We start from the raw sequence: 26,099 nt of genomic DNA, 5'->3' as shown, positions 1-26,099 counted from the left end.
TTTATAGTCACTTACAGTAATCTGTTGTAAATGGGAAACCACAGGTTACTCTATAAATTAGTTTAGATCAGTTTATTGTTATTAATTATTCAATAATTACACAGAAATAAATGTGAAGCTTAATTTGTATTGACCTGAAACCAAAGGACAGTGGAGGCTCTGGTTTGGTAGTTTTTGAAAAATAATTATATATATTATTATTATAATATAATTATTATATATTTAATGTATGTGTATAAAGAAATTCATGAACACTATCTGGATTAACTAATTCCTCATTGCAGTAAGTTTTATTTAATGTTTTATATTATACTTCATGTTGCATCTAAGATTTCTAAAAATGACTTTCTTTCTCAATTATGTAGCAGATAATACAGTATAATAATTGTAATGATAATAATAATACATATAATGATATTCCTAACAAGTCCAGCTTGTCTGCTGTGTATATAAACATGTCCCTAATTATGGTCAGCAGTCCAATCAAGGAGTGCATGATTGAAAAGTGGTGGACTTCTGACAGTCTTTTCCACTTCAGATTAGTTTAATGACTTTGCATTAATATTTCCCCTTTGATTCTTTGACAACTGAATTAGATTATCCGAGTCTGCGGGTAACACTTCAGTGTAATTTGTTTATCTGACAAAGATAATCAACTTATTTGCTCATAAGCTACGGCGCCGATTATGTCATAATAGTTTCCTCTTTCCTTGCAGCGGACAGATGACGGTCATCTAATATAAACAAGCAGCCAGAGCTTTCTTTCTTCTTTTTTCTTCTTCTTCTTTTTTTTTTTTTTTTTTTAATTTATTGTTGCCTATATAAGGAGGAGGGGGGGAAGAGGAAACATCTGAGCATCTATTCACGGGACAAACTTCCCGGTCATCAGAGAGACCTCCGGGGTAGCAACATGTCAAACACTGACGTGAAGACACTCGAGTTATTCAGCCACATCCTTAATGCCTGCCACGTAGGCCCGCTGTGCAACAGCTCTCAGCTGATTTTTAACAGCACAAGTATCGTGGACGGGCTGGAGATTTTTGATGACGGATCTCCGTGGCTAAGAATAGTCATCTCCGTGGTTTACTTTATTGTGGCTACGGCAGGAGTGCTGGGGAATTTGTTGGTCATGTTCCTGCTTTACTCCACTCACACCATCACTACGGGCACAATCAATTTCTTCGTCTTCAACCTAGCTTTGGCTCATCTGCTGTTTTCCCTGGCCTTGCCTTTTTGGGCCGTGGACATAGCGCTCGACTACAGCTGGCCTTTTGACTTGGCCACATGCAAGGCTGTGTCCTTGCTCACTGGCCTGAACGTGTTCGCGAGCTGCTTCTTCCTGACGGCCATGAGCGTGACCAGGTACTGCTACGTGGCCACCGCTCTGAGACCCACCGCTTCCCTGTGCAGCAGGACGTGCACTTCTCCGGTGGTCACGGCCTTCATCTGGGCCGCGGCGCTCGTGGCGGCGGCTCCCCGAGCCGTGTTTGCAGACCTGAGCCGCGTGGGCGGCGGCAACGACACGGCGTGCCTGCTGCGTTTCCCGGACGGCACGGCCTGGCTCGGAGTGAACCAGCTCCTGCGCTTGGTGCTCGGGTTCCTGCTGCCCTACGCCACCATCATCCTCTCCTACCTGCTCCTGCTGCGCTTCCTGTGCCGCCACAAACTGAAGAGCGGCAACCCGCGGCGGAAGGCTGACATCACCAAGTCCGTGGCGGTGGTGGTGCTGTCGTTCTGCGCCTGCTGGTTCCCCTACAACGTCCTCACGCTCTGGAGCGTCATGATCCAGCTCGACATCGTCGACATCAGCCCCTCGTTCCTCTCGGCCCAGACGTATTTTTTCCCCCTGGCCAACTGCTTGGCTTTCACCAGCAGCTGCTTCAACCCTGTCATCTACTGCCTGGTCAGAAAAGAATACCGCCTGGCTCTCCATAATGTGCTCCTCAAACTGAGCCTGGCTATCATGTCCAAGATGCCCTACAGCAGGAACTCAGAGGAGGGGTCGGGGCAAGCCGGGCAGATGGCTATTCCTCTCAACAACATGTACAGCCAGACATCCCAAACTGAAGTGAGTTGCGCACCGCTGTCGAAGCTTCCAGCTGCAGTGTCCCCTCTGTAAAGCCATAACACAGCGACGTGTCTGTGCTGTGCATGAGTATATACGCTCACACAGGCCTGTCACAGTTATTATACAATTCTCTGAGCTGATTATAATTGCTTTGCATCATCATTTCCATACACCTGCGTAAAAACAGCTGAGTGACGCTAATAAAGATTGGGTATTTCCATCTTTATTCCACCGTTTGAGGTTTTTAAGGCGTCCCCTTCCTCTGCTGGTGGTCCGGTAGCATACAAAAGGAGAACTAGTTCAACCGACTGTTAATTCTCCTAATATTCAATTCAATTTTATTTGTATAACGTCAATAACAAGATAAGATCAGGCCTGGAACCTCCAGAGTAACTTCCTTTTAACGGGACGAAAGAAACCTTGAGCAGAACCCCGCTCATATGGAGAGAAGCGTCCATCTAAGGCCGGATGGGTAGAGAGATAAGAAACAAGATAAACCAACATCTGGCTAAAGCAAACATGTAGAATCTGATGATGACGCAAATACAAGCTGCAGCTGATGATGTTACGTGACAGTCTGAGAGTATAGGAGGGAGGCAGGTTGGAGCATTGTTCACCCAGGGAGGAGTGGGTGACGGCGGGCCGTGAAGACTGGGCAGGTTAATGAGACCACGATTTGTGGGGAAAGAAAGTGGTTGAAAACCAGCATTTAAGGAATAGCGTCAACAGTTTGACAAAGACCATCAAATACAAATACACACAGTTCACAGCACATCAACAAATTAACTCTTCATGGGGTATTACATACATGAGCAGTACAACGCCTTTGTTGTTATTGCAGAAAAGAGCAATCTGGATTGTCCACAAAGTCAGTTTGTGGACAATTTGAAACTTACAGAGATAATAATAAAACTTCAGACATTACTAAGTATGTTCAAAGCCAAAATCAGAGTTTTACCAGACAACAAAAGCCATTTGTGTTCATTTCAGAAGATGAAAATCACAGAAGAAGATTTGATTTTAAGCACCAAGTTGCTACTTTGGAACAAATGTGTATTTTGTGGAAAAAAAAAATTGTAAAAATATGAAATTCCCAACTGCAGGAATTAAAAGCTTGCACAAATATTCATCAATTAAAAAAAAAAATGTATAAATGCAAAATAAAATTGTCGATATGCACTCAGATAAGAACTTGGATGTTACTGATTAATTGTTTTGAGCTTGTAAGTTTGTACTCGTATGGGTTATTTTTTATTTAGTTTATTTGTGCTGTTGGTGTAGTAGGCTACAGAAAATCGACTTTATGAAACATTTTCTTCTCGCTGCTCTTTTCCAGTCACGATGTTGATTTCAGAAAGGTTCAATTATGTACAAATTCTGTTGTCCACTTTCATGTAAGGAATGAATAAATAAATAAAACTGTAACCTGGATAGTTTTAAGGGATTTCACAACGACAAACCTTTTTCCCTGTAAGGATGTACATTATGTAAATATGTTAAAGACTTTTTCTGCTTTTGTGAGTCTCATTCATGAACAGTGTCATAACAAAGTCTTACTCATTGTTTGTGTTATTAGCATAAAACTCCTTCCAATAATCTACTACTGCTGTGTACCAGTGTTTGATAAAACGGATGCTGCTGTGCTGTCGGTTTAACTTCGCTCTTAAAAACACGTTGAAAATAAAAGTTTATCCCAACCCACATTTTTGCTTTGTATTTTCGAGTTATTGCTTTTTGCTCAGTTTTCCTCACTTACCTCAGGGGAGGCAATAATGTTCGGATTCGGTTTGTTAGAATTCAGCAGAAGCTCATATTTTGAAGGATTTCGGTACAGTTGCAAAATTTAACAAATCTGAATTCTGTCTCTAAAATAAAATAGATCAATATGTAAACACATGTTTATTATGGAAAAATCCAGGTCCCTATTCTACCTTCTGTGAATCCATTGTACCACAAGATGATGCTGTTGTTCAGTTTTAAATATAACAGAGGACACTAACGTGGATTCTTCTTTTTTAATCCTATTATTGACTCGGCGCAGTTAGTGAAAATATCTTTGATATTTTTGGAAATGTGCTTATTTGCTGCCTCAACGAGAGTTTAATGAACCAAATGCGAGTGCGGTATTTGATAAAACTGTTGTTAAGACAGCAAATAGGCACATTCAGCAGGTGAGCTTAGTGAACGAAATGTATCTTTGCTATGGTCTGAAAATCCTGATTGAATAAATAAAACCTAAGTTTGTAATTACTGAGTTTTAGAGATGTAACTTTTGTTTCCTCCATCTGTCCTGCCACCGAATCCAGCTTCATATTTATTTATTTATAACTGTCTGAATAAGAATTTGTTAAAATGCTCTAAACCACTGAATTATTCCTTAAAATAGTCCGACTCACTAACAGAAGCCTTAAACATCCTGTTGCTTTCTGCTGTTTGATCAAGAACTTCTGCTAAGTCTCCATTAATTGCTTGTGTCAGTCTTTGGCAGCGCACACAGAACATAAATCAATTACAGACGCTTAAATCTGCTCCGCGTTTTGCTCCAGATTTCATGGATCTGACATTTTCAAGGCAAACTGAAAAAAACACGACTCGGCCCGAAAGGTGACGTGTACCGCAGGCATGTTGACGGCATAAGCGTAAATACATCGCAAATATATAAGAGACGCGAAGGAGTGTGATCGGGCCAGAGAGGAAACCGAAGGAGCTGTGAAACTGATTCATTTTTCTTGCAGAATGGCGGCACGTCACCCTCGGATGGGAGTGATTCAGAGGCACGGTGACGGTGAAGTTGTGTTGACAAGGGGGAGCATTGTTTGTTGGTTTGTGATTTGTCTGGAAATGTTTCACCCTTTCATGGGTAAAGAAGCGGCGGAGCCTTCCAGCGACGCTTTGACATGTCTGGAGTCTTTAAAGTTGCACATCAGAGCTGGACTGGGGCAACAATCGTGCTGGTTGGAGGCCACACACACTGTGTCCTCACATGAACTCTGCTTTGTTTGCCAGATCTCTGAAGCAGCGATGATTGTTTTTAATAAAAAGCTGTTTGGTGTTTTGGCAAAGTCAGCCACGGCTGACATGTTTATTATTGCATTTGTCATATTATTTTATTGTTTTTTTCTGGAGTGAACATGAGATTTAGATTTAGAAAACTTTATTTATCCCCAGGGTGCAAATTTAAGGCACAAGAGTCATCCCCAGTACTGGGTATTTTTGGGAAAATGAATAAATATGCCTCCTTAGCTTAGCACAGAGACTTAAAACAACTGCAGCTGTTTCTACAGCCACTTCTCAGTTAACGTTTTAGATCTAATTGGTTTAATCTGTACAAAAGGACCACCCTCAAAAATGCTTGATTGCCTGGCAACTGCTCTCGGTTCATTGGTTCATCATCGGTTATCTTTCTGGCAAGTGTGTTTGTCAATTTGTCAAAGAATTCCTTTAAGGAACCACCAACTAATGACTTTCTTTTGGTGGTAAAACATGCACAGTATTACTTTCTGAATATTCAGCGATAGGCAGAGCTGACTCTTGCCTATTTACACATCCAGGATCATCCAACACGAGCATTAGTTTGCTGATGTTGTCGTATTTGGAATCGTTTGCGTTCGGTTTTTGGCACAATTTAAACTCGTGATGCTTCAGACGCTTGATTCTCTGCTATGTTTCCCAGCTAACTGCAGACTTCTTTTTGTGTGTCAGTTCTCTCAAGACTTTCTCAAATCTGTTTGCAGTAGCTTATGACATGAAGTTGATTAGCACTGAGCTAACAGATGCTAAAATGCCCGGTAGAGAACTGGGGAATTGCTGGGTTTGTCACTGTGGGAGACCTTTACGCACACATTACACACACATTACACATAGCCATTGAACCATCGATTACTGAAGCTTTTATAGCCGAATCTCCCGTATTTAAGACCAGAGCTGTTTAAGAATGCTCCTCTAACAATTGCACCTGGTTTTAAACACAGTCATCAATCACTCCTAAAGATCATCAACTGGCATTTCATATGAAATCTGTTTAATCCTTTCAAAGAACATGTTTTTTCTTTTTTTGCATGGTTATGTGCCATACTGTTAATCCTCTTGTCTCCGGTGATTGCCTGGCAACTGCTCTTGCATCAGTCTTTGCCTCTTCGCCAGCACATTTCCCAATTTGTCTCCCAACTACTCCTTTAAGGAGTCATCATCCGATTTGTCACCTGGCAGCAAAGCAGGCACAACATCATTTTTTATCATCTTCTGAATATGTTGCGACAAACTCGTGTGCAGACTCTTGGCATTAGACACATCCACCATTGGCTTTTGTTTGAGGTTGTGTTGGTATTCACTGTCCCACTGTTGCACCTTTGTTTTTGGACTCTTGAACGAAATATCCAACACTTGAGATACTTGAGTTTCTAAACTGTTTTCCAGCTGCTTCTCTGCATACACGCACTGATCATGCATAACATTATGGCCACCTTCTTAATATTGTGTAGGTCTGCTTGTGCCTTCAAAACAGTTGCGACTCATCAGACAATGGACATTGGTCTTCTGAGGGTGTCATATGGTGTCTGGAAACAGTTGTTAGTGGGCGGCCTTTGGGTTGTATGGGTTGAGTGTATCATCCACAGATACTTGATCAGTTTGGGATCTAGTGTATTTGAAGGCCAGGTCAACACCTGTTTTCATGCTTTTTTTCCCCCCTAAACCGTCAGGCTGCTGTCATCAAGGAGTGTCATTGCTATGGGGTGGGGGTGTCTGGTCTGGTCTAGGTGGGCGGTACATGTCTAAGTAACATCCACATGAATACAAGGTCCAAAAGTTTTCCCAGCAAAACATTGTGTCGTCACAAGATGGTCAATTTTATTTACGTCACATGTTAGTTGTTTTATTGTTACGCCTGATCCATGCATATATAGACAGTGTGTGTAGTCTAGATGTACTAGATGTTCTCACGGTTCACTTGTTTCACTTGTTACTTTAAATAACAGATCCTCCATTAGGGATTTATTAATTTATTTAAATCACTCGGGAAAAAAATCACCTGAAAAATGAATACATTCCCTTTGTTCAAAACAAAACCAAATCATATCAATCAAGTATACTTACACTAATAATAATAATAATAATAATAATGATAATAATAATAATTACAAGCGCAATCATACCTACAATAACTACCATTATAAATAAAACTACCAACATTAAACATCCACCATACAACATCAGGGGACTGGAGGGTATGGCTTATCAATGGGGCATGGCTTATTTCAAAAGAAATGTCAAGTAAATTAAGGAGTTACATCCAGTAGGCCTAATTCAAGTCAGAAACCCCAACCAACTATTTATATATATTTATATATATATATGTATATGTATATATTTGTGACACAGTAGGTCAATTGTGCAGAATAATAGCTGCCGAGAAAAATATTTAGTTTCATCCCAAAACGCTATACATCTGCTTTAGAAACGTAAATGTGTCGATTAATGTTAAACGCCCTCATTCAAAAAAATACAAGATTTATTAGTTCCTGCTCTGGCTGTGGCAAAGCAGCGGTTGACCCCCCTTCGTACACTGTAAAATGCTGCAAACATAAAGCACTTCTTCAATAGCATCTCATATAATATTCACCATCAACATTCACTAATGCAGGGCATTTGTTACATTTTTTCACTGGGACCAAGAATCGAAACCCTTATGTGACGTATAATAAGAGACAAGGGCAAAATAAAAGAAGTTACTTCAGCACATGTGCTCTTTGAACTATATTTAACTTTAATTCTCTCTCCACAAATATCTGTGATTCCGTTTTATGTGCATCTGGATTTAAAATATATTAAAAGTTATCTCTGTGTTCCTTTTAACACCTGAGAGTCTGACTAATACCTGGAACACAACCAATCTCATCCCATAATTAAAAGGAGATCTGTATGACTTTAATGGTAACGGCACTTAAATACAATAGTAAACACGTCGAACTTTAGAAATGGCCCCGTGATGACAAAAGTTGTGTACAGAAAATCTAAAAATAGCAATAAACAAGCAAACCAAAACATATTTTTTTTCCATCCAGGTTAGAAGCAAAGGTATAACTTCTATAACTTTTATAAATAAGTTTTAGTATCGTATATAGTCTCTGAAATAAACAATTGTAGCCAAATGGAAGAAAGCATCCTCTCAGGTCGTGGTATAAAGCAGATAAGGATCCTTAATTCCAACAGAGAATGGTGCATTCGTGTAACGATGGCGTGATTTCAGAGGTAGCACACCGTACCCCTGCAGCTAATAGAAAGTTTCAATAATACATGGGTATATACTATAATATTTATGTCTTTAAAAGAGATTATGTGTTCCCGTAAAGTTGAAAACAGAAGTGCAGTCTAACATTTCAAAATACTGTATTGCAACGCAGGCCAAATAAATAAACGCATATTTCAAAAGAAGCTTAAAACTGCAATCCAGCACTGTTGAAAGCACCACTGCTATTTCGGCGACACAGCAAAGGCGAACGTTTTGGAAGAATCCGTCGCGTTGATGGCGTCTTGAACAGAAATGTTGCTTCAGCTCTCGTCCCGCGGACGCGGCCACACAAATAGCACTGTAGTTTCTGGATTGCAGCATTAAGAGTTTCAATAATATAAGTTTTTAGTTTATTTTACCACAACTTCAGCATGCCTGAAGGCCTACCCTTGATTTGAATACATTTTACATATAAGAATAGATATACATGAAGCTATTTTATACATTTCTGGTAACATAAACATTTAACTGTGTATCATTGATATTTATCTCGAAAGAAAATGTCTTTTTAAAGGCAAGAGGTTAAGATAAATTATATCAACCATGAAATCTGTAATGTGAATGATTCTGACTAACATACAGAGTTAACCAACACACCGCTTATTAATTCATCACCTGACTACAAAAAAAAGAAGACATTTTATATACAAAATTTACATTTTTTTTTTTTTTTTTTTTTCTGTACTGGCATTGTTATTTTAGGCCCTGTGGCAGACTGTAAGGCAGTCAAATCCTATGCACATATACTACATATCCCTGCTTTTATACTTCTTATTGTTCAGTTGTTTCCGCTTCCTCAACGCTTTTTGTCAGTCTGCAATTTCTCTCTATTTTCCCATATTGTATAATGCAAAAGGCTGAATGCCACTCTCTTCTGGGAAAAAAAAAAAAAAATAATAATAATAATAATAATCTAGAAACCTGGAAGAGTCAGCAGGCTGGATTAAAAAAGATGCCCTCTGATATGAAAGCTGTGTCAATTTATTTATTTTTTTTACGTTTTTTTTTTTTGTACATTAGATTAACATCTGACAGCGAACTGACTTACTGCTCCTTGCGTTTAAAAAGCACATGCAGAACTGTTGCACATCTATGCTTCAGAAACATTCAAAACAACAGATGAGTTTTCACTACTTGCTATAATATGATTTGCTTCCAGGTGCACGTCTCGTGTATAATTTAAAATTGATGCATAAAGCGCCTTTTTTTTTCAAACCGGTGTTACAAAGTGCCACGCTGAAACGTTAACATGTTTTGTTTTGTGTTTTTTTTCCCCAAAAGCCTGAAGAGATAAGTGATGAAAATGCAAAACGTGAATGGCTGAGATGCCAGGGGCCTCGGGTGATCTTAATTAATTAATTTATTTCAGGTTAACCAACCGTAAAAGGGCACACAGACGAGCATTGATTTGAGAAACTATAAAGTTGCTGAGCCATGTCTGAGAAGTTGAAAGAAATTTATAAAACATGAAATCTAAATGGATTTTTTTTTTTAAGTGCACTCCTGCAATTTAGATCTGCAATTCCCCCTTAACTACAACTCAAAAATCAAAACCGGTGAATGCTCTAATTCCCATAATGCAACAAAAAAATCATAGCACTCTTTGAAAAAGAGTCTTTTACACACAATTATCTTTCATGACTTGAGGTTACATGTCAGTTTTTTTTAGTGCAGCACTTTGTATCGCCATCTTGAAATGTTCTATATACTTTATCATGATAATTATGATCATTATTAATATTATTACAAAGTGAACGAAACACATCTGATTATTATGTCCATAATTAAAAATGTTTAGTAGTTTTAAGAAATACTTCTGTACACTGAAAGTCGAGGCTTTTACACTGTGTGCCGAAGGAAAAGGGAAACCAACGAGAAGATTGGGATTGTACTTGAAGCAGTTATAAACTGATTGTAGGACTCGTTTGGCATCTTTTCAGATGGGAAGGCTTTTTTTTTTTCCATTTTTTATAAAAGATGCAAAAGTTGTCACAAAAACCATTGATTGATTATGTTAAATGATTTCATGAGAACCAAATAGTAAACTTGCTTGGGCCCTACATCTGAGGACCGTAGACGGCTTTAACAGCGCACTTGTTGCTTGTCGCCATGATGAGATGTTGTGCTTTTCATCAAAATTTAATTTTTTTTTTTACATGTCGTCTGTGGCCACTTATAAGTGAGATGCAACCAGGCTGCTTGTAGCCGGGAAAATCACGAATCCATCTTCATCCCAGAGAGTTTTACACTCCTCCTCTTCTTATTTGTTCTAATTAAATCAAGAATCTCATTGGTTACAGTATTGCCATTAGTTGTAGCACTGGCTTATATTTCAGTCAACATGAGCAGTAGATTTGGCTGCACACACTGGTCCTCACTCTAGACTGATTGTCAGGTTCTGGTACAGGCTTAGTTTGAATATGTGCAAAGTTTTTTTTTGTAAGAATGTTGTGAGATGATGCCTCTGGTAGTCCTGCTGGATCCACTGCAGAGCTTTTGTCTTTTTGTCTCAATGTTTTTAGTTTAGTTTGTGTGTGTTTCTTTTTTTTTGTGTAGGAGCATCTTAAGTCTTCTCACACTCGAGTGACCATCATGAACTCTGGTCACCTGGGAACTGGCAGTCAGGATCCTGGGTGGCCACCGTACCCCTGGCTGATAGACTGAAGGGAGAGAAAACAGATGAAATTACCTCTTTCCTCCATTTAGACAGTCAAGATAGTGCACGTTTAAAGCACCAAGTCGAGATTTTAGGGTAAATAGCATTTGGCCGCACAGAGTTAAGCTACAGCTACATTTATACTTCTGCTTTGGATCTGTGCCCGAGTTTAAACTCCAGTCACATTGTTTGATAGAAACTCCACAGCTGACTAGATGACGCAACAAGTGTCTTAGCATTGCAATTAGAGAACACTGCCGACACATCAGCGTATACACCGATCAGGCATTTTTTTTAGGTCCTATGGGTTGAGCGGAGGGGTCTCTGTGGATCAGTGTGTGTGCCTGTGTCAAGCTGCATACTGCTGTGTCATTGCTATGAGGTGGGGGTGCCTGGTTTGGTCTAGGTGGGTGGTACATGTCTAAGTAACATCCACATGAATGTCAGGTCCAAACCATATTGAAATGTCACAAGATGGTGGTTTTAATGTTGTGGCTGATTGGTGCAAATGCTTACAACAGCATAGACTGATATACTGCATTCAGTATTAAGCTATTCATTATCCCTTTACAAAAATATGTTGGATTCACGTTAATGTGTATTCAAAGAAATTTAAATTTATGGGGGAAATTTTGGACTTTAACTTTAAAAACATATAAAAATGTCTAATCAACCAAAGATTTTATGACCCCCTTGCAGTACCTCTGTGGACCCCCTGGGGGTCACAGACTCAAAAGTTGAAGACCTATTGACTAGACCCAAGACAACAGGTCTATGCTGTAGCCTATTTTGTACGCTGCTGTGTCGACCTAATTTTGACCAAAAACTCTCGTTGGCACCTAGTCAGCTGTGTTAAGTTTTCTCTGTATTTCGGAGCTACAAAAGGTTTAGCAACAAAACACAAAGATGTCAGGGTAGATGGTGCGTAAAAAGAAGAAGAAAGGTGAATTTGTGTGTGTTTGTCCAGCTACTGATGGATGTGGATGAAGAAATGCGTTTTGGACCGACAGTCGTTGCCGACAGTCTGTGTCAACACGACATTTTTCATTTCCAGGGAGGTGCACATTAAGCTTTTTATTTAGAACGACGGTGTAGATCTGACACAGAACTACAAATGTTTGTTTAGGCTCTTTTTCAAAGGTATAAAGCAAGATTCAGATGAGAAGACTGAAGCCACTCTCATGTCTGTATGTGAAACCATGGCAACTGGTTAGCTTGTTTAGCTGGAAACAGTTAGCCTGACTCTGTTTGATTTTCCAGGGATTTTTCCTGAAGGAATAACATTTCTCAACACTTCTTGAATGAGACGTACTTCTGACAGTACTTTGAGCCAACTTTACAGCTTGGAGACGAATCCTTCTTATCCATAATGAACCTGCTTTGCTACACTCTAAATTTGGCAAGACAGTTTGGACGTTTATTTCCATCTTTCATATTTGGTTTGGTATAAAAAAAAATAACAAAAAAAATAAAAAATACTCAATCGCAATCTTGCTGCAGGCCCACTGGTGCAGCGACATTTCTGTATACTGTTTTCAAGAGGCCAATTCTGCCTGTTAGCCTTTGGTATTGAGAGCTGCAGAGAAGGACAGAAAATGTTGTTGTTGCCCCCCCCCCCACCCCCAAGTTATTTAGGCATAAGCGCGACACACACAGCCTCTTCACCTGCGTCACAATTCAGCCCACATGGTGCATTCACGAAGCAGGGCCCCGAAGAATCGCTGTGACGCTGCTGGTGAGTCAGAGTCAAGGTTTTTCTAATTATGAATGCGTTCCGTGCCACAATGATACTCTCTTTTTTGGTAAATAAGACACTCAGCTGGTGTTGAAGGCTTGCTTTTCTGTCACGGTGACACATTAGATTAACCTCCGCACACAGACCCAGCTCTTGATTTTTAAGGAGCGGCCGTGTTGTCGTCCTCCTCTCAGGTATGTGTAGTAAATGATGAAATGTTGGTTCACGTGACATAAATGTTTTTTTTTTTTTTTTTTTTTTTTAAAGATGGTAGTAGGTGATATGTATGACGGCTAAAAACGTATTTTTTCTCCCCTCCCTTAAATCGGCTTTGGCAAAATGCTCTGGATGTGATGCAAGAATGAAGCAAGCTGTTTTAGGACATGACTGGTTTAGCGAATAGGGATGATAAAAGATGTAGACACAGGCACAAACCTGGTCTGTGAGGATTCGAGGCTTAATATCAGGAATGGCACCCCCTCTCAGCTCATCTTCCACAGCCATGAGTCTGACAACAGGGAAATAGAAACAAACATACCGGTTGACAAGAATAGAGTTACGGAGCCGGTGTTCTTCAGATTTACTCTAGGATTATGCGGCCATATGATGATATTAAGATCCTGACATGTTTAAGAGAACATTCAGCTATCCTCGGAGCTTCTTGAAGCTGAATCTGAGCTGCCTCCGGACCCGTCTGGGTAGCTCAGATTCAGCTGTTGAGATCGAGAACTTGTGAAATGAGTGAAGTGTGCACCCATCTATTAGTAGGACTTCTACCAAATGAGATGGCATGTGAGCTCTTTATACGGACGTTGGCTTTCACAAAGGAATCTAATGTGGTGCACGAGCACTTCAACAGGTACAAATCCCACCTCATTCATTCCAAGTGTGGTCAGAATTAATCACGTTCGGTTTCTTCTGTGTTTTTTTAATGGAAAACAAAAAAAAAGTTGCACTTGAGGATATATACCACTCTACTCTCTGTAAGTTAAAGGTGCCTTGTGGAGTTTTTGACCACTACTGGAGAATGATACCATGTTTAGTGGCTCTACTGTTTGTGTGAATTCTGTCTCCTGTTAGCATGGGAACTAGCATGGTCACATTTCCATCTAAATGTCTCCCAGATTTTAATTAGAATTTCCAGGAAGCAGGCACCCATTAAACTACTGCAGATGAGGGAGTGACGAGATGCTTCAAATGTAGGAAACACAATTAAAAAGGTGCATTGGTGATAGTATTGCTCATTAAAGTGATAGTCTCATCCTCTTCGACACATTTGATCGTTCAGTCTGGAGCTATTTTTACTGTCTCCTGCCTTAAAGTCACAGGCTTCACGTGATTTATTCCCCAAGTCGGCAGGTTTTTAATCGTCAGTCACCGTTTTAGTCTTCCTTTCCCACTTTTTATGCACATATTTATGCAGAGTTGGATGGTAACAAATAAGCTGGTTTAAAACAATACTCCACAGGGTACATTTGAGCACAGAGCTAAAGCTACAATGTTATTATCTCAGCACAAAGCGTGTATTAACCCTACTAAATGGCATCAATCATTTGGAAACAAAAATGTCAGTTTTAATTTCTGCACACATAGGTTAACTGTCTCCCAACGTTTCCAGCCTCTATGCTAATCTATGCTATCTGCTCATATTTTGTGAAGGTCTTAAACTTCTGTGAAGACTGGAATTTGGTCTAAGGCATTTCTTCGAAAGGAGGTGATTTATTAATAACATCTGAGAAGCCGGTGATCAATTTTGAATCACATTACATTTGCATGAGATTCAGAAAAACCCAAGGTTGGATTTTTTTGCACTAGAATGTGTCATATTTGAAGTAAAATCTATTCTCCGAACAGAAAACCTAATATTTCGTTTAAAGACATGTGTCAGACTTTAATGTGATTTTGCTTTAAACTATTTTGTCGTCTAACCTAGTTTCCCTGCTTCCAGTCTGTGTGCTAAGTGTGCTAAGCTACGCTAAGTAACTTATATGCTATGATGCCTTTAGAATATCATACATAATCAGGTTATACTTGTGAGGAAAGTATTTACTAAATCACAATGTGAAAACTCACTGTTGTAAAGTATTTCTTTGAATGAAGGCAATTTCTTAAAAAAAAAAAAAAAAAAAGGGCGAAGCTGGTGAACATTTTGAACCACATCTACTTTGCATGAGATTCTCTGCGGTTGTGTTTAACTACGGATTTTACGCTGCAGTTCATATGTTGCAACTTTCAAGCAACAGCAAAAGCTGTTACATTGTGAACAGGCATTGCCTCACCAGGTCACGTCAGCATAAGCCGAGTAACAACACTGAGTATCTCCACGGTAAATGCACCATTTTGGTTCCACTTTATAGCCATGATGTGGCATTACTTTTGAAATAGTGTAAATTTTAATCTTTACGGCAACATTTTCATAGTTACGTAGACATGTGTGTGGCTCATCTGGAAAATTAAAAGAGGAAGTCAAGCAGTGACTGGCACAGCCTCATTTCTGCCTGCTGCAGTTCATCCTGAAAGCTAATCACCTGTGGATGATGCCTTTGATTTGAGAGTCCTTCTCCAGTTGCTGCTGCTTGAGGCGGCGCTCGCTGTCTTCCAGACGGTTCTGATACTGCTGCAGGATCTTGTTTGTCTGATGCTCCTGCGACAGGAGTCTCTGCTCGTATTCTTCAAGTTTGCGGTGGGACATCTTGAGCCGCTCCTTCAGGGAATGAATTTCTTCTTCGTATTCTCTTACCTGAAAAATGAACGAAACGGTGTCGGTGTGGTATTCAGAAATATGCCTGAGACATAAGGTGATTTTATCAATGCAGGGTCTACTTTGTTGAACAGCTGGTGTTATGCCAAGCAGCAAGTTGGATGAATATGCAGTGGAACATGCAGTGTAATTAAACAAAGCTAAATGTGTGCAACCATCAACCATGGACATATGTTTTATTTAAACAAAGAGTATTAAACGGCACCGGCTACGATGTAGATCTGTTGCACAAGGAATAACTAAGTTTTAGGTAATGAAAAAGCCAAAATTCGGTTATTTTAAATGTAGCACTAGAGTGTGTCACCTTTGAATAATGATCAGTTCATTGTTTTTCTTTAGAAACTCTCATGATAAGGCTGATTCTATAAGTTCTATACGAGTCCTCATTCATGAAAAGCCTTTTTAATTTCTGCTCTCACTTTAAGTTTTAATTGTAATTCTAATCATTTTTTTGTGTAAATTTAAGTCTTAGAGTAAAGTGATTCGGACATGATCGTAGACACGAGCAGAGCTTGTAGGTTTTTAGCTTAGCATGAGTAATAATAGCCCGTCTAAAGCTCACTAATTAATACATAGTACCTCATTTGTTGAATCAACACAACTGTAAAAAATAGCTGGATGGTTCCAGTCTTTATGGAAAGCTATACAAACTGCCTCCAGAGCAAATCTTATGATTATTAAATCAATAATTTCTTTCAAATATGATTGTTTTACTAGAGCAGTGGTCTTGAACGTTTTTCAGGCCAAGGACCCCGAACTGATGGAGAGATTAAGTAGAGACCCCTACCTGCTAAATATGTTCTATATTAAACTTGGCCTTGTGCTATTTATAAATATACATTAGTATTATCATTTTGTGTTGAGTATTAACCTGTTGAGATAATACACTGGTTCAAATTTATTTCTTTTTTTTTTATTATTGAAGCAATCCGTCTTCTGCCTCCATTGATCCTTTTACTGAAATATGTTGGATTCATGTTAATGTGTATTCGGAGAAATTTAAAATTGTGGGGGAAAATTTAAAAAAATATATAAAAAATGTCTACTCAACCAAAGATTTTGTGACCACTGCAGTACCTCTGTGTACCCACTAGGGGTCGCGGAGAGTGGAAACCTTTTATTAAATCTCAGAAGTTTACTGAAAAGGGCATTCAGTTTCTCTGAGGTTTCTCTGTAGTTGTGCTTAACTACTTGTATGTAATTGCGAGGACCTCAAACATTTGTGGAATTAGAGAAAAACAACAACAAGTGCTGACCCTCTCTAGTCGTGACTCATCCATACTCTTGGAGTACTCTTTCAGTTGGCCCTCACGGTCCGGCCGCAGGCTCTCGATGTCAGCTGACAGATGTGGCATGTTGGACACCCAGGCGACCGTGCGCTCATTCAGGCCCGAGGTGTTCAAGTTTGACTGGGAACCCTGAGACAGGACAACAAAGCGGAGTCATGACGTCAGCTCTCGTTTCACTCATAGGCGTTTTTATCGTCACATTTCAACACAAGTTTTCAGACCGACCTGTTTATTGACAACTGGCTTGAGCAGATGCTGCTGCGGCGGCTGCAGTTGTGACTGCTGAGGCTTCTTGGTGCTTTTCGTGGGTGTGTCTGTTGACTCCTCTGCAGCTGCTGTCTGGCCCTGGTTCTCTTTGGTGGAGCTCGTCTGGTACGGGAGGCCAGGAGCTGGACTGTCTGTCACCGGCAGCTGTGAGTCCTGTTGGTGCTGCTGCTGCTGCTGCTGCTGCTGCTGCTGCTGCTGCTGCTGCGTCTGATGATGATGCTGCTGCTGCTGCTGCTGCTGATGCTGCTGCTGCTGTTGAGATGGCTGCTGAGACAGGCGTGATTTCGGCTGACTGCCGCTGAAGTTTCCTTCAGAGGAGTCGAGGAGGAGGTTCCTGCTCTGCGGACGGACCTTCGGAGGAGTGGCAGTGGCCGGAGTGTTGATGGAGCGCTGGGACTTGAGGTGCTGTGGCGCGGCCATGGACGACTGGCGGACAGGATGGACTGTGGTTGGAGGTGTGGCCAAAGAGGCGGGAGTACCGGTGCCGGTGGGCGTCTGGGATGCGACACCCATCAGGTGCTGCTGCTGGAGAGACTCCTGAAAGGTGAGAAGAAGTTAAAAAAAAAAACGTTCACTCAAAGCACCTATGATGCCCTCAGTGGTAAAAACCCAATAAGACTGAAAGGCAGAAAGCAAGATGTAACAAAAAAAAGGTGACTAAATCGGGCATCTTCCCAGGAATGTAAGTACGTGTTGCACTGGCCACAACAACTGTTGAAAATTAATTTCCTCGTCTACGTCTCTAAGCGCCCGGACAAGCACAGAAAATTCCTCCTCATTCTGACCCCTACAAACCATCTGTTCAGTCTTCTGTTTTCTGTGTTGCAGTGATTGTATTAACTGTTTCCACGTTTGCCATTGTTTGCCATTGTTAGAAATACACAGAGAAACTCAGCTGAGTAGTTGCTCACTAGCATTTTAGCGAAAAAATTACAGAATGATGCTGGAGTACGAACAAGCTCTAGATCAGGGGTCTTCAACTAGCATATATATTCTATATTAAACTTGGCGTAGAGCTTTACTAAAATGTGTTGGATTCATGTCAATGTGTATTTAAATAAATTTAAATTTGTGGCTATTAAATAATAAATAAATATATATATATATATATATATATACATACATATATAAAAAATGTCTAATCAACCAAAGATTTTGCGATACCCCCTATAGTACCTCCACAGACCCCTAGGGGTCACGGACTCCCTGTTGAAGACTGATGCATTAATGCAGTCCCATAAGCCATACCATTATCTTTACACATGATATTCTCCTGTCTGCTGCAACACTGTCGGATATTCAGTTTCTGTCATTTTCATCACTGAGGTCATAGTAACTGCTGACGGGTCCTGGGCAACAATGTATTGACGTGTTCTATATTTTCGTCGTCCTCTTCCATTAGCACAAACAAGAAAGGTAGAATATACAATAGAAACCTCTCAATATAAAGCAGCCCAGTACAACGCCACCGCCGATGAGCTGACCTCAGCTCCAAACATATGAATTAAATCAAAGCCTCTATGACGCCGTCGACAACAACTCAACATTAAAGGCATCGTAAAAGGAGATTTTATGTGAGAGCGGCTGCGTTGCATTAGATTATACAGATGTTCCCTTAAAAGGAGAAAATGCAAAAAAAAAAAAAAAGAGAGAGAGATGTACATAAAAACTAAAAGCTCTGTTGTTTTTAAACCTACAGCCATTACAGGTTTATAAAACACCAGGCGTACGCATGAATAAATGTATAGACAGATGGATGGATAGACAGGTGATTAATTCATGAAGCACTGTCCTGGCTGCACCATCTGTATTAATGAGCAGGAGGCTTGTGATGTTTGTTCCATTAAGGCCCACGCAGCGGGACAGAAATAGCTCAAGACTACACGACGGCATCATTAAACACATATCGTTTTACACCGACGGAAAACTTATCAGTGTCATGGATCAGCACCCCCATCAGCAAGACATGGCCAGAAAGTTCATTAGGGGCCATTTAGCTTAAAATTGTCTCACTGTGTACAAGACTCCTGCTCAAGTGGCGGTTACTTTGTCAAAAAGCTCCCCAGCTCTGGTCTTCAGAACAGATCCTGAAACCGTGACAACGCAGACGAGGGGTAAGTCTGATGATGATGGGCAGCAATAGGAGCTCTGACACTTTATTTCGTTCCTATTGACGGACAGCCTAGCTTCCAGCCCCGTTGAAACGAGGACACGCGGTGTGATAGATGTCAAGCACTCGGCAAAGTTCAGCAGAGCGGGCGAGTGAACTATCCTGGATCAGTGCGTGACAAGTGCCCTCAGACTACTGCTACATTTGCATGTCGTGCTGCTGCTGCTGAAGAGAGAGGGCCATTTTGTAAACGGTTCATTTGGACTTCATTCTGATACCCCGGCATCGGTCTCAGTACATGAGGGATCTAATGGACTGCAAGCGCTAATATGAATTCAGCAGCTCAATGGAGGTGTTAAAATCACACTAAGAATAAACAGCCAGGCTCTAAGTATGTTGGGTAATTTGGCTTGAGATTTAGGAAAAACAATCAGGGCCTCCTTAGTGAAAAATCTTGCAAATTAATCCTCGGCTGTGACTCTCATCACGGTGTTGGACGCAGCAGAGATAAAGTTGTGTCTGTACTCAGCCAAAGCAAAAAAAATAAAAAGACAAAATAATAATCTGTAGAAATAAATAAAGTTCTGTAACATAAAACTCTAGTCTATCGAGGGAGGTTTTAACCATATTTCTCCACTGTCAGGTGTTTTTTTGTAATTAGTTTTTGTAGAAACTGTAAATTATAACACGCCCCGATGACAGTGAACAAAAAGCAATCAGCTTAGGTTGATAAATCGTTTTAGTTTAGGAGATGGGGAACGTTGATAGGTGTGCACAACAATTACAAATTACAAAAAAGAGTTTTAAAATCTACTGAAATAAGTTTCAGTTTCTATTTGCTGTAATTTAGAAAGATTGTGGTCTATTTTTCATCAAAAAAAAAATGGTAAAAATAATCTCCTCCTGTGAACCTCATTAATGAAGCTTAGCCGAAAGTTCAATGAGGAAGTTCTGTTCTGTTTATTGCTCCAGGTCTATTTTCTTCTGCTGCATTCTCTTCATCACTTCCTCTTTCCCACGCTGTCAAAATCAATTAATTCTCCATTTCAACAACACAGCTCTTGTCCAATAATTCCCCCAGCAGCCAGTCAGCTACTATTTTTTATTTATTTATATATATATATATTTTTTTTTTTTGCAATTGTGTCACATCATCTGAAGCCTTCTGTTTAATCTCTGTTCAGGATCTACTCTAAAAGCAGCTGTGCATTAGAGGTTCACTCTCTGGAAACTTTAGACCAATCTGATCTTTTTTCAGCTTTGCTGCTTTGTTTTTTTGTGTGTGTTTCAAGTTTACTTTAAAGCACTTGGTTGGAGGTTGTGGACTTGGGTGTCTGTGGTATCCTTTACACTTTCCCACATGTAGCCCTACAGATTTAGACCATAGACAGTATAAAGATGGACGGAGGAACAGCTCCTGAATAGTGAAGCCAAAGCAAGTAGAGCTCCCCCTGGTGGCTGACTGCAGTGTAGGACATAAGCTCTACCTCCTTTATGTTAGTAGATGGAACTTGGGTTGAAATAAAACACATAAAATACACGTCAATTATTTTTTTTTCAAGGATTGTTTCAGTCATTCTAGGTAGGTGATATAATGTTGATTCATGATGTTTTTACCAGTTTCAGTTTAGTTATTTGATTGATAGAAACAGGATGTGACATAATGTCGACCACCAGTTGCCAAAGGCTCCGCAAAGTTCCTTGTAACTGGTGGAGGTGGAGTAGAGCACAGTATCAATTAAACGAAAACGCCAGTGAGTCTGGTGGAAGTGTGGACCGGTCATTTTTGTGGCTCCACTCTCAAGATGGCGCCGCCCATATCCCTGGAAAGATAGCATCAGTTTGGCCAATGCATGGAGGTGGGGACGTGTTATCCATATTATCCAGTCTATGCTTTAGACACACTAAAGCGATTGGTTGGTGCCATCGCCTGATGTTTTTATTTATTAATGCGTTTATTTTTAGGCTTCTCTTCGATTGTTTTCTTATAGTAGGTAGCAGACAAATAGGCCTGGTTTTATGTGATTTATTTTGACACAAACACTTGTCTCCTCATTTCCCCCACAGCTTCTGAAAAACTGTAGATTTACGTTTGTCATTCTGCAATAACTCTGTTGAATTGTTGGTTGAGGTGTTGCTGTCCCTGGCAACCTAGGGATCTCAATAATGCAGGGATGTACCACCTCGATACCGCATCTCCACTTCATCCTGGTTGTGCACCATCAGCATCTGGACACCAGTGGTTCTGTCCCCATCTAACTTCATCTGGGAGTCCTCTCTATGACGTCACATCTACAAGCTCTTAGTAAATTTAGCTCTTTACTTCCGAATGATCTCCCCTTACCGAAACAGATCAATACCACCATCTAATAAAAGATGAAATTAAATGCTGCATTAATTACTGACAGTTGACACTGCATTTATCTACATATTACTACATAATTACATATCATTCATCTGTGGTGTCTTAAGGATTTATGCGAGGCACAACCGCGCCCGTGTTCTCCCATATTAATTATAAAAAAGGAGCGACGTAATATACTCTGGCCTGAAGCGCACGACGGCTGATCGAATCCGAGGGGTTTAAAAATGTTGACAGACGCAGTGAAAAACAACTGAACCAGACCAGACGAGTGCACATTCTGAGTTTGAGACGAGCTATCAAATCCTCCACTTCATGGTTCTCTACAAAGCTGAATATAAATATGGAGATCAATATTTATCCTGATGGATGTGACTGTTAAATCTACGAGGATGAGATCATTTTAGTTCTAGAAGGTGTTGAATTATGCAGTCAACCATTTATCTCAAATGAAATATAAATATAAGAGATTGCAGCCATAAATATAACTGTAAACCCATCCTTTACACTATTATCCAGTGCAAATAAAATAGTAAAGCTTTATTTATTGCACATTGGCTCTTACTTCCAGTATGTGTGAGGGTAAGTCAAAGGTTCCTACCTGCACCTGCAGGGACAGCTGGTGCCAGGCGTAGTCATTGCTCTGATTCTGCCGGGTGAAATCATCACTGTAGCTGTGTGAGTGGACAATGCTGGGCTGCACCAGGCTGCTCTGCGACCGCAGGGCGGACAAGTCCTCGCTACGGGAGAAGGCGCTGTTGCCAAAGGCGGGCGGATAGTCGTGGTGGCCATTCTCAGGCTCGGGGGCGAGGAGGAGAGGAGGAGGGGGCTGCTGGGACTGAGCTGGGGAGTTCTGAGCGGCCAGATGGAATAGCGGGTTCTGGAAAGACAGGGGGAAGTGCATGGCCGCTGCCGCCTGCTGCTGTTGCTGGGAGATGGATTCGGTGGGCCCCCCCACGTGGCCCATCTGGCTCAGTCTTAGCCCGGAGCCCGCCGAACCCGTCGGCATATGCCCACCCATGCGAAGGGGGCCGCCGAGGTTCCCAAAGCTGTGGCCGAGACCTGCGATGGAGGCCTGAGAGGAGGTGAGCATGTCTCCCACAGAGTTCAGGTTGGAAATGCTGTTCATGCGAGAGTCCTGAAGGTCCATCATGGACACGCTTTTGTTTACACTGTGGACCTGAGAGTCACAAGAAACACAATGTAGTACCACTGTACTTCAAATGTTAGCGTAAATATTGTATTATTCAATTTTACGGTATCTTTACAGTATTAATTATTTAGAGTAAATCGCAAAAAGAGAGTAATCAGATATTAACTTCATGCACGGTACTAGCCATAATTTCAACGTAAACATAACAATGTTTGCACTTTTGGGGCGGTGAAAGAGGTAGGATTAAGATATTACGAGAGGGAAAATAAAATGTGCGTGTTGATTCGACACTGTACCTTTGGATCGGGTTCGGTGATGTCCGAGCTGCTTGTGCAGTATGCAGGACTGGATCGGGCCAGGGGAGGGCGGGTGACGTAGAACACTTCCCTCGACGAGCGGAGGTCTCGTTCCGCGTGGCGCCTCATGTTCAGATTAGATGAGAGGGATTCAACGGCTGACACTCCAGTGGTGGGGGACGGTAGGCGGGAGATGTCTATCGAACTGTGGATAATATAACAGAAAGGGAAATGTTACAAATATTTTGTGCTTCATATTTTGTATTATCCCATTTGGATTTTAAATTATGTACATGGGTCATTTGGAGAAAAAAAAAACAAAAAGAACAGGTGAGAAATTAATCTTCTTTCAACTCTTTTTAATACTTCTATTAATACTTCTATTAATGTTAATTACCCATAAAGTGTAGGATTTAGTGGAATCTATTGGCAGAAATGAACATTAAATACACACAATTGTGTTTTCAGAAGTTTCTTATCACCCGGTAATAAGAACTGTTAGGTTTATGTCAACTTGGAACTTGGAAATAGCCCCAAACTAAACACTTTCTCTAGCAATTAGCACATTTTTAGCTGCCATTATAGGTTCTCCTTGGAAGAGGAAGTTGAGATAATTGTAATCTGCCATCTCGCCACTAGATGGCACTAAATCCTACACATTGGGCCTTTAAATTGTGAACAGGATAATCAATCAATTTTCTCTTCTAGTTTCGTTCTAATAACTTAGAAGTGCGAGATAAAAGGAGGAAAGATAGAGAAAGATAAAGATATATCTGCGATATCAATATGTAAAACTACTTTTTAAATGATATGTCTGTAGAAACTGCACCTTTCTAAAGATGTAGTAGTCACAAGTAAGTATAAACATGTCACAGTGGAAAAGATTTGTACATGATTCATTTATTTTTCAGTACTCAGATCAAATTCAACCATATATTGCCTGGTGGAGGTTTGAAAAATGCAACACTGTGAGTTCAAGTGAGACATGCAGCCTTCCTTGGTTTAATCACTGTGAAGTGTTTCTAATCCTACATACTCGTCTATAGCATTTTATGATGCGCAGGGATCACACATGTCTAATTATATAACTGTTGCATAATGAAACACGTGTAACGGAAACCAGGCTTGGAGAAAGCATGACTCCATCCCGTGTGTGTCACCCGCAGCGTGACACCTCTGGGGTTAGCGCTGGCGGGTGTGCCGCTTCTTGTGCTTGCGGTTTGAATTTCAAGGCGTTTGATCTGTGTCCTCTGAACCCTGCCTGCAACAGATTTGTAGATTTATCATCCAGCTAAATAATTTACCTTCCTAGTCTGGTCCCCAAAAGACAAATATTTGGTAGGAGGGACTTACAATAGCAAACAGAAAATAGATGCCGCGGAGTCCTCTGATATCAGCCCTTATATTTATCTCACTTTAAGAGTTCTAAACAAGCTGTAAAAGAGCTCTCTTGACAATAGCGTGTTGAAATTAATTAAAATACAGTGGAAAGAGGTTTGGGTAAGAGAACCTGGGACCAGATGGTGCTGGCAATTGCTGATTGATAAAATACTCTAAAGGCCTCAAGAGATGCATTAGCATTAGCATTACGAGCTCTTAAAAATACACCATTGTTGTTTAGAGCTATTGAACTCTCACTTGCTGTGTATTCTTGCCCTTTTTATGAGTAACTGCCGATTGCACCCAGGCAAAACTGCAATTTGGGACTGAAAATGAGTTGAGTGCATAGTTGCAACCATGTGCACATACACTTTCTTGACCAAGGACCAGTCCTGCTGTGGTTATGTGCTCCAGTTTCATGTCCGGAAGAGATGAAAACCATGATCAAAAACGACAGGGAAGCCGTACCTGTTTAGGTCGCGCATCATAAGGCTTTGGAAGTCTGAGGACATGAGACGATTGAACGACGGGCGGGAGAAGAGTCTGTCCTTGGGGCGGTCCGGCTGGTGATTTGTCGGCATGTGAAGCTGCGGGTTCCTCAGGGCCACGCTGATGTCATTCAGCAGCCGCGGAAGAGGTCCCAGTTTGAGAATGGCATCCTGCAAGATAGAGAGTTTTTAGAAAAGTAAATCTGTCATGACTGAGGAGTTCCCAATCTTTTTTTTTTTTTTGCACAACGGCCCATTTCTGGAAGTGTGGGCAGTCCAGAGATAGAAGGAACTTCATGTACTGATGAATGACTTATTCTGTGATAGGAAAAGATGAAGCACACCAAATATCTTAGTCATTTACTTACATGATTATTTGCTATTTTACTGACATGTAACTGTCTCATTCACATATTATTAAGCACAGCACATGAGCCATAGTGACATCATCATTCAGCTACGTAATATAAAGTTAAAGGAAGTCTTTTTCAGCTCTGCATGAACCATTTCAGATGTAAAATAAATGCATTTTGGAATAAAGTAAGCCGATGATTTCATCTGATTGTTGCATATATTTTTTTCAGATCACATTGTTTTCTCATCTCCAAGAAGAAAATATCCCAGAGTCCTTTGCGTCATTCATGAAATTCCTTTTTTTCTTTCATTCAGAAAAGATGAATGTCCTCCATGAAGCAGAATGAAGCAGACAAAGTCTGTCTCTGCATCCATGGGACAATTTCTGGCTCAGCATTAAATATTTACAGCTTTCATTAAATTACAAGTACAGTGCAATTTTATTACAACTCGAGAGACGTGGAGTTTAAAAATAAAACACAAGTTTTAATACAGATTATATTCTGCCTGTGCCTGCAGTGGCTCGTTTTTTTCCGGAAGCGGAAGATATTTTAGACTTAATGTTTCCAGTTACTCGTCGTGTCGTCCCGCCCACCTTGCTCAGCTGGCCCATGACTTCCCACAGTAAGCTGTGGAGCATGGACAGCTCTCGGCCCAGGTCGATGTAGCCCTCGAACCCTCCGGCGTTTCCTCCGGCGTCCATGTTGGAAATCTCGTAGAGAAACTGCTGCATGGAGCCCCACTCCATTTCCAGGAACTCATTCATGAAATACATGTACTCCTCCTTGGGTCCAAACCTACACACATTAACGACAGGAAGAAGAAGAAGGTGGAGAAGAAGAAGGAGGAGAAGAAATGCAGCACAGCTTGTTAATGGGAGGATCTGAAAGT

The 26,099-nt window shown here is 40.7% G+C and overlaps 2 protein-coding genes across 6 annotated transcripts in view; one reads left to right on the top strand and one right to left on the bottom strand.

Moving 5' to 3' along the window:
* The first annotated feature begins 576 nt into the window (after positions 1–576).
* On the top strand, positions 577–3,763 carry LOC125020222 (relaxin-3 receptor 1-like). The gene has a single exon (XM_047605537.1). It carries the CDS (start codon positions 911–913, stop codon positions 2,117–2,119), a length of 1,209 nt encoding a protein of 402 aa, XP_047461493.1. The 5' UTR covers positions 577–910; the 3' UTR covers positions 2,120–3,763.
* A 3,289-nt stretch (positions 3,764–7,052) lies between these two features.
* The window catches only part of LOC125020137 (ras/Rap GTPase-activating protein SynGAP-like), a 46,114-nt gene continuing 27,067 nt past the window's right edge, over positions 7,053–26,099 (bottom strand). For 4 of the 5 annotated variants that reach the window (XM_047605418.1, XM_047605422.1, XM_047605419.1 and 1 more), the window contains 9 exons: positions 25,804–26,005; positions 24,835–25,025; positions 22,987–23,191; positions 22,139–22,717; positions 17,024–17,602; positions 16,766–16,927; positions 15,277–15,488; positions 13,184–13,256; positions 7,053–11,017 (listed from right to left, as the gene is read on the bottom strand). In XM_047605418.1, coding sequence (XP_047461374.1) covers positions 10,979–11,017; positions 13,184–13,256; positions 15,277–15,488; positions 16,766–16,927; positions 17,024–17,602; positions 22,139–22,717; positions 22,987–23,191; positions 24,835–25,025; positions 25,804–26,005 — 2,242 coding nt within the window. In that variant the 3' untranslated portion in view covers positions 7,053–10,978. The remainder of the gene's footprint in view (positions 11,018–13,183; positions 13,257–15,276; positions 15,489–16,765; positions 16,928–17,023; positions 17,603–22,138; positions 22,718–22,986; positions 23,192–24,834; positions 25,026–25,803; positions 26,006–26,099) is intronic. The other variant, XM_047605420.1, reaches the window with a different exon arrangement.

The sequence above is a fragment of the Mugil cephalus genome, chromosome 14 (assembly GCF_022458985.1).
Source record: "Mugil cephalus isolate CIBA_MC_2020 chromosome 14, CIBA_Mcephalus_1.1, whole genome shotgun sequence".
Classification (NCBI taxonomy): domain Eukaryota; kingdom Metazoa; phylum Chordata; class Actinopteri; order Mugiliformes; family Mugilidae; genus Mugil; species Mugil cephalus.
This window is presented reverse-complemented; position numbering and strand designations above follow the sequence as displayed.

Excerpts from the sequence above, each read along its gene's own strand:
- LOC125020222 (XM_047605537.1), top strand. The coding sequence starts at position 911 with ATGTCAAACACTGACGTGAAGACACTCGAGTTATTCAGCCACATCCTT.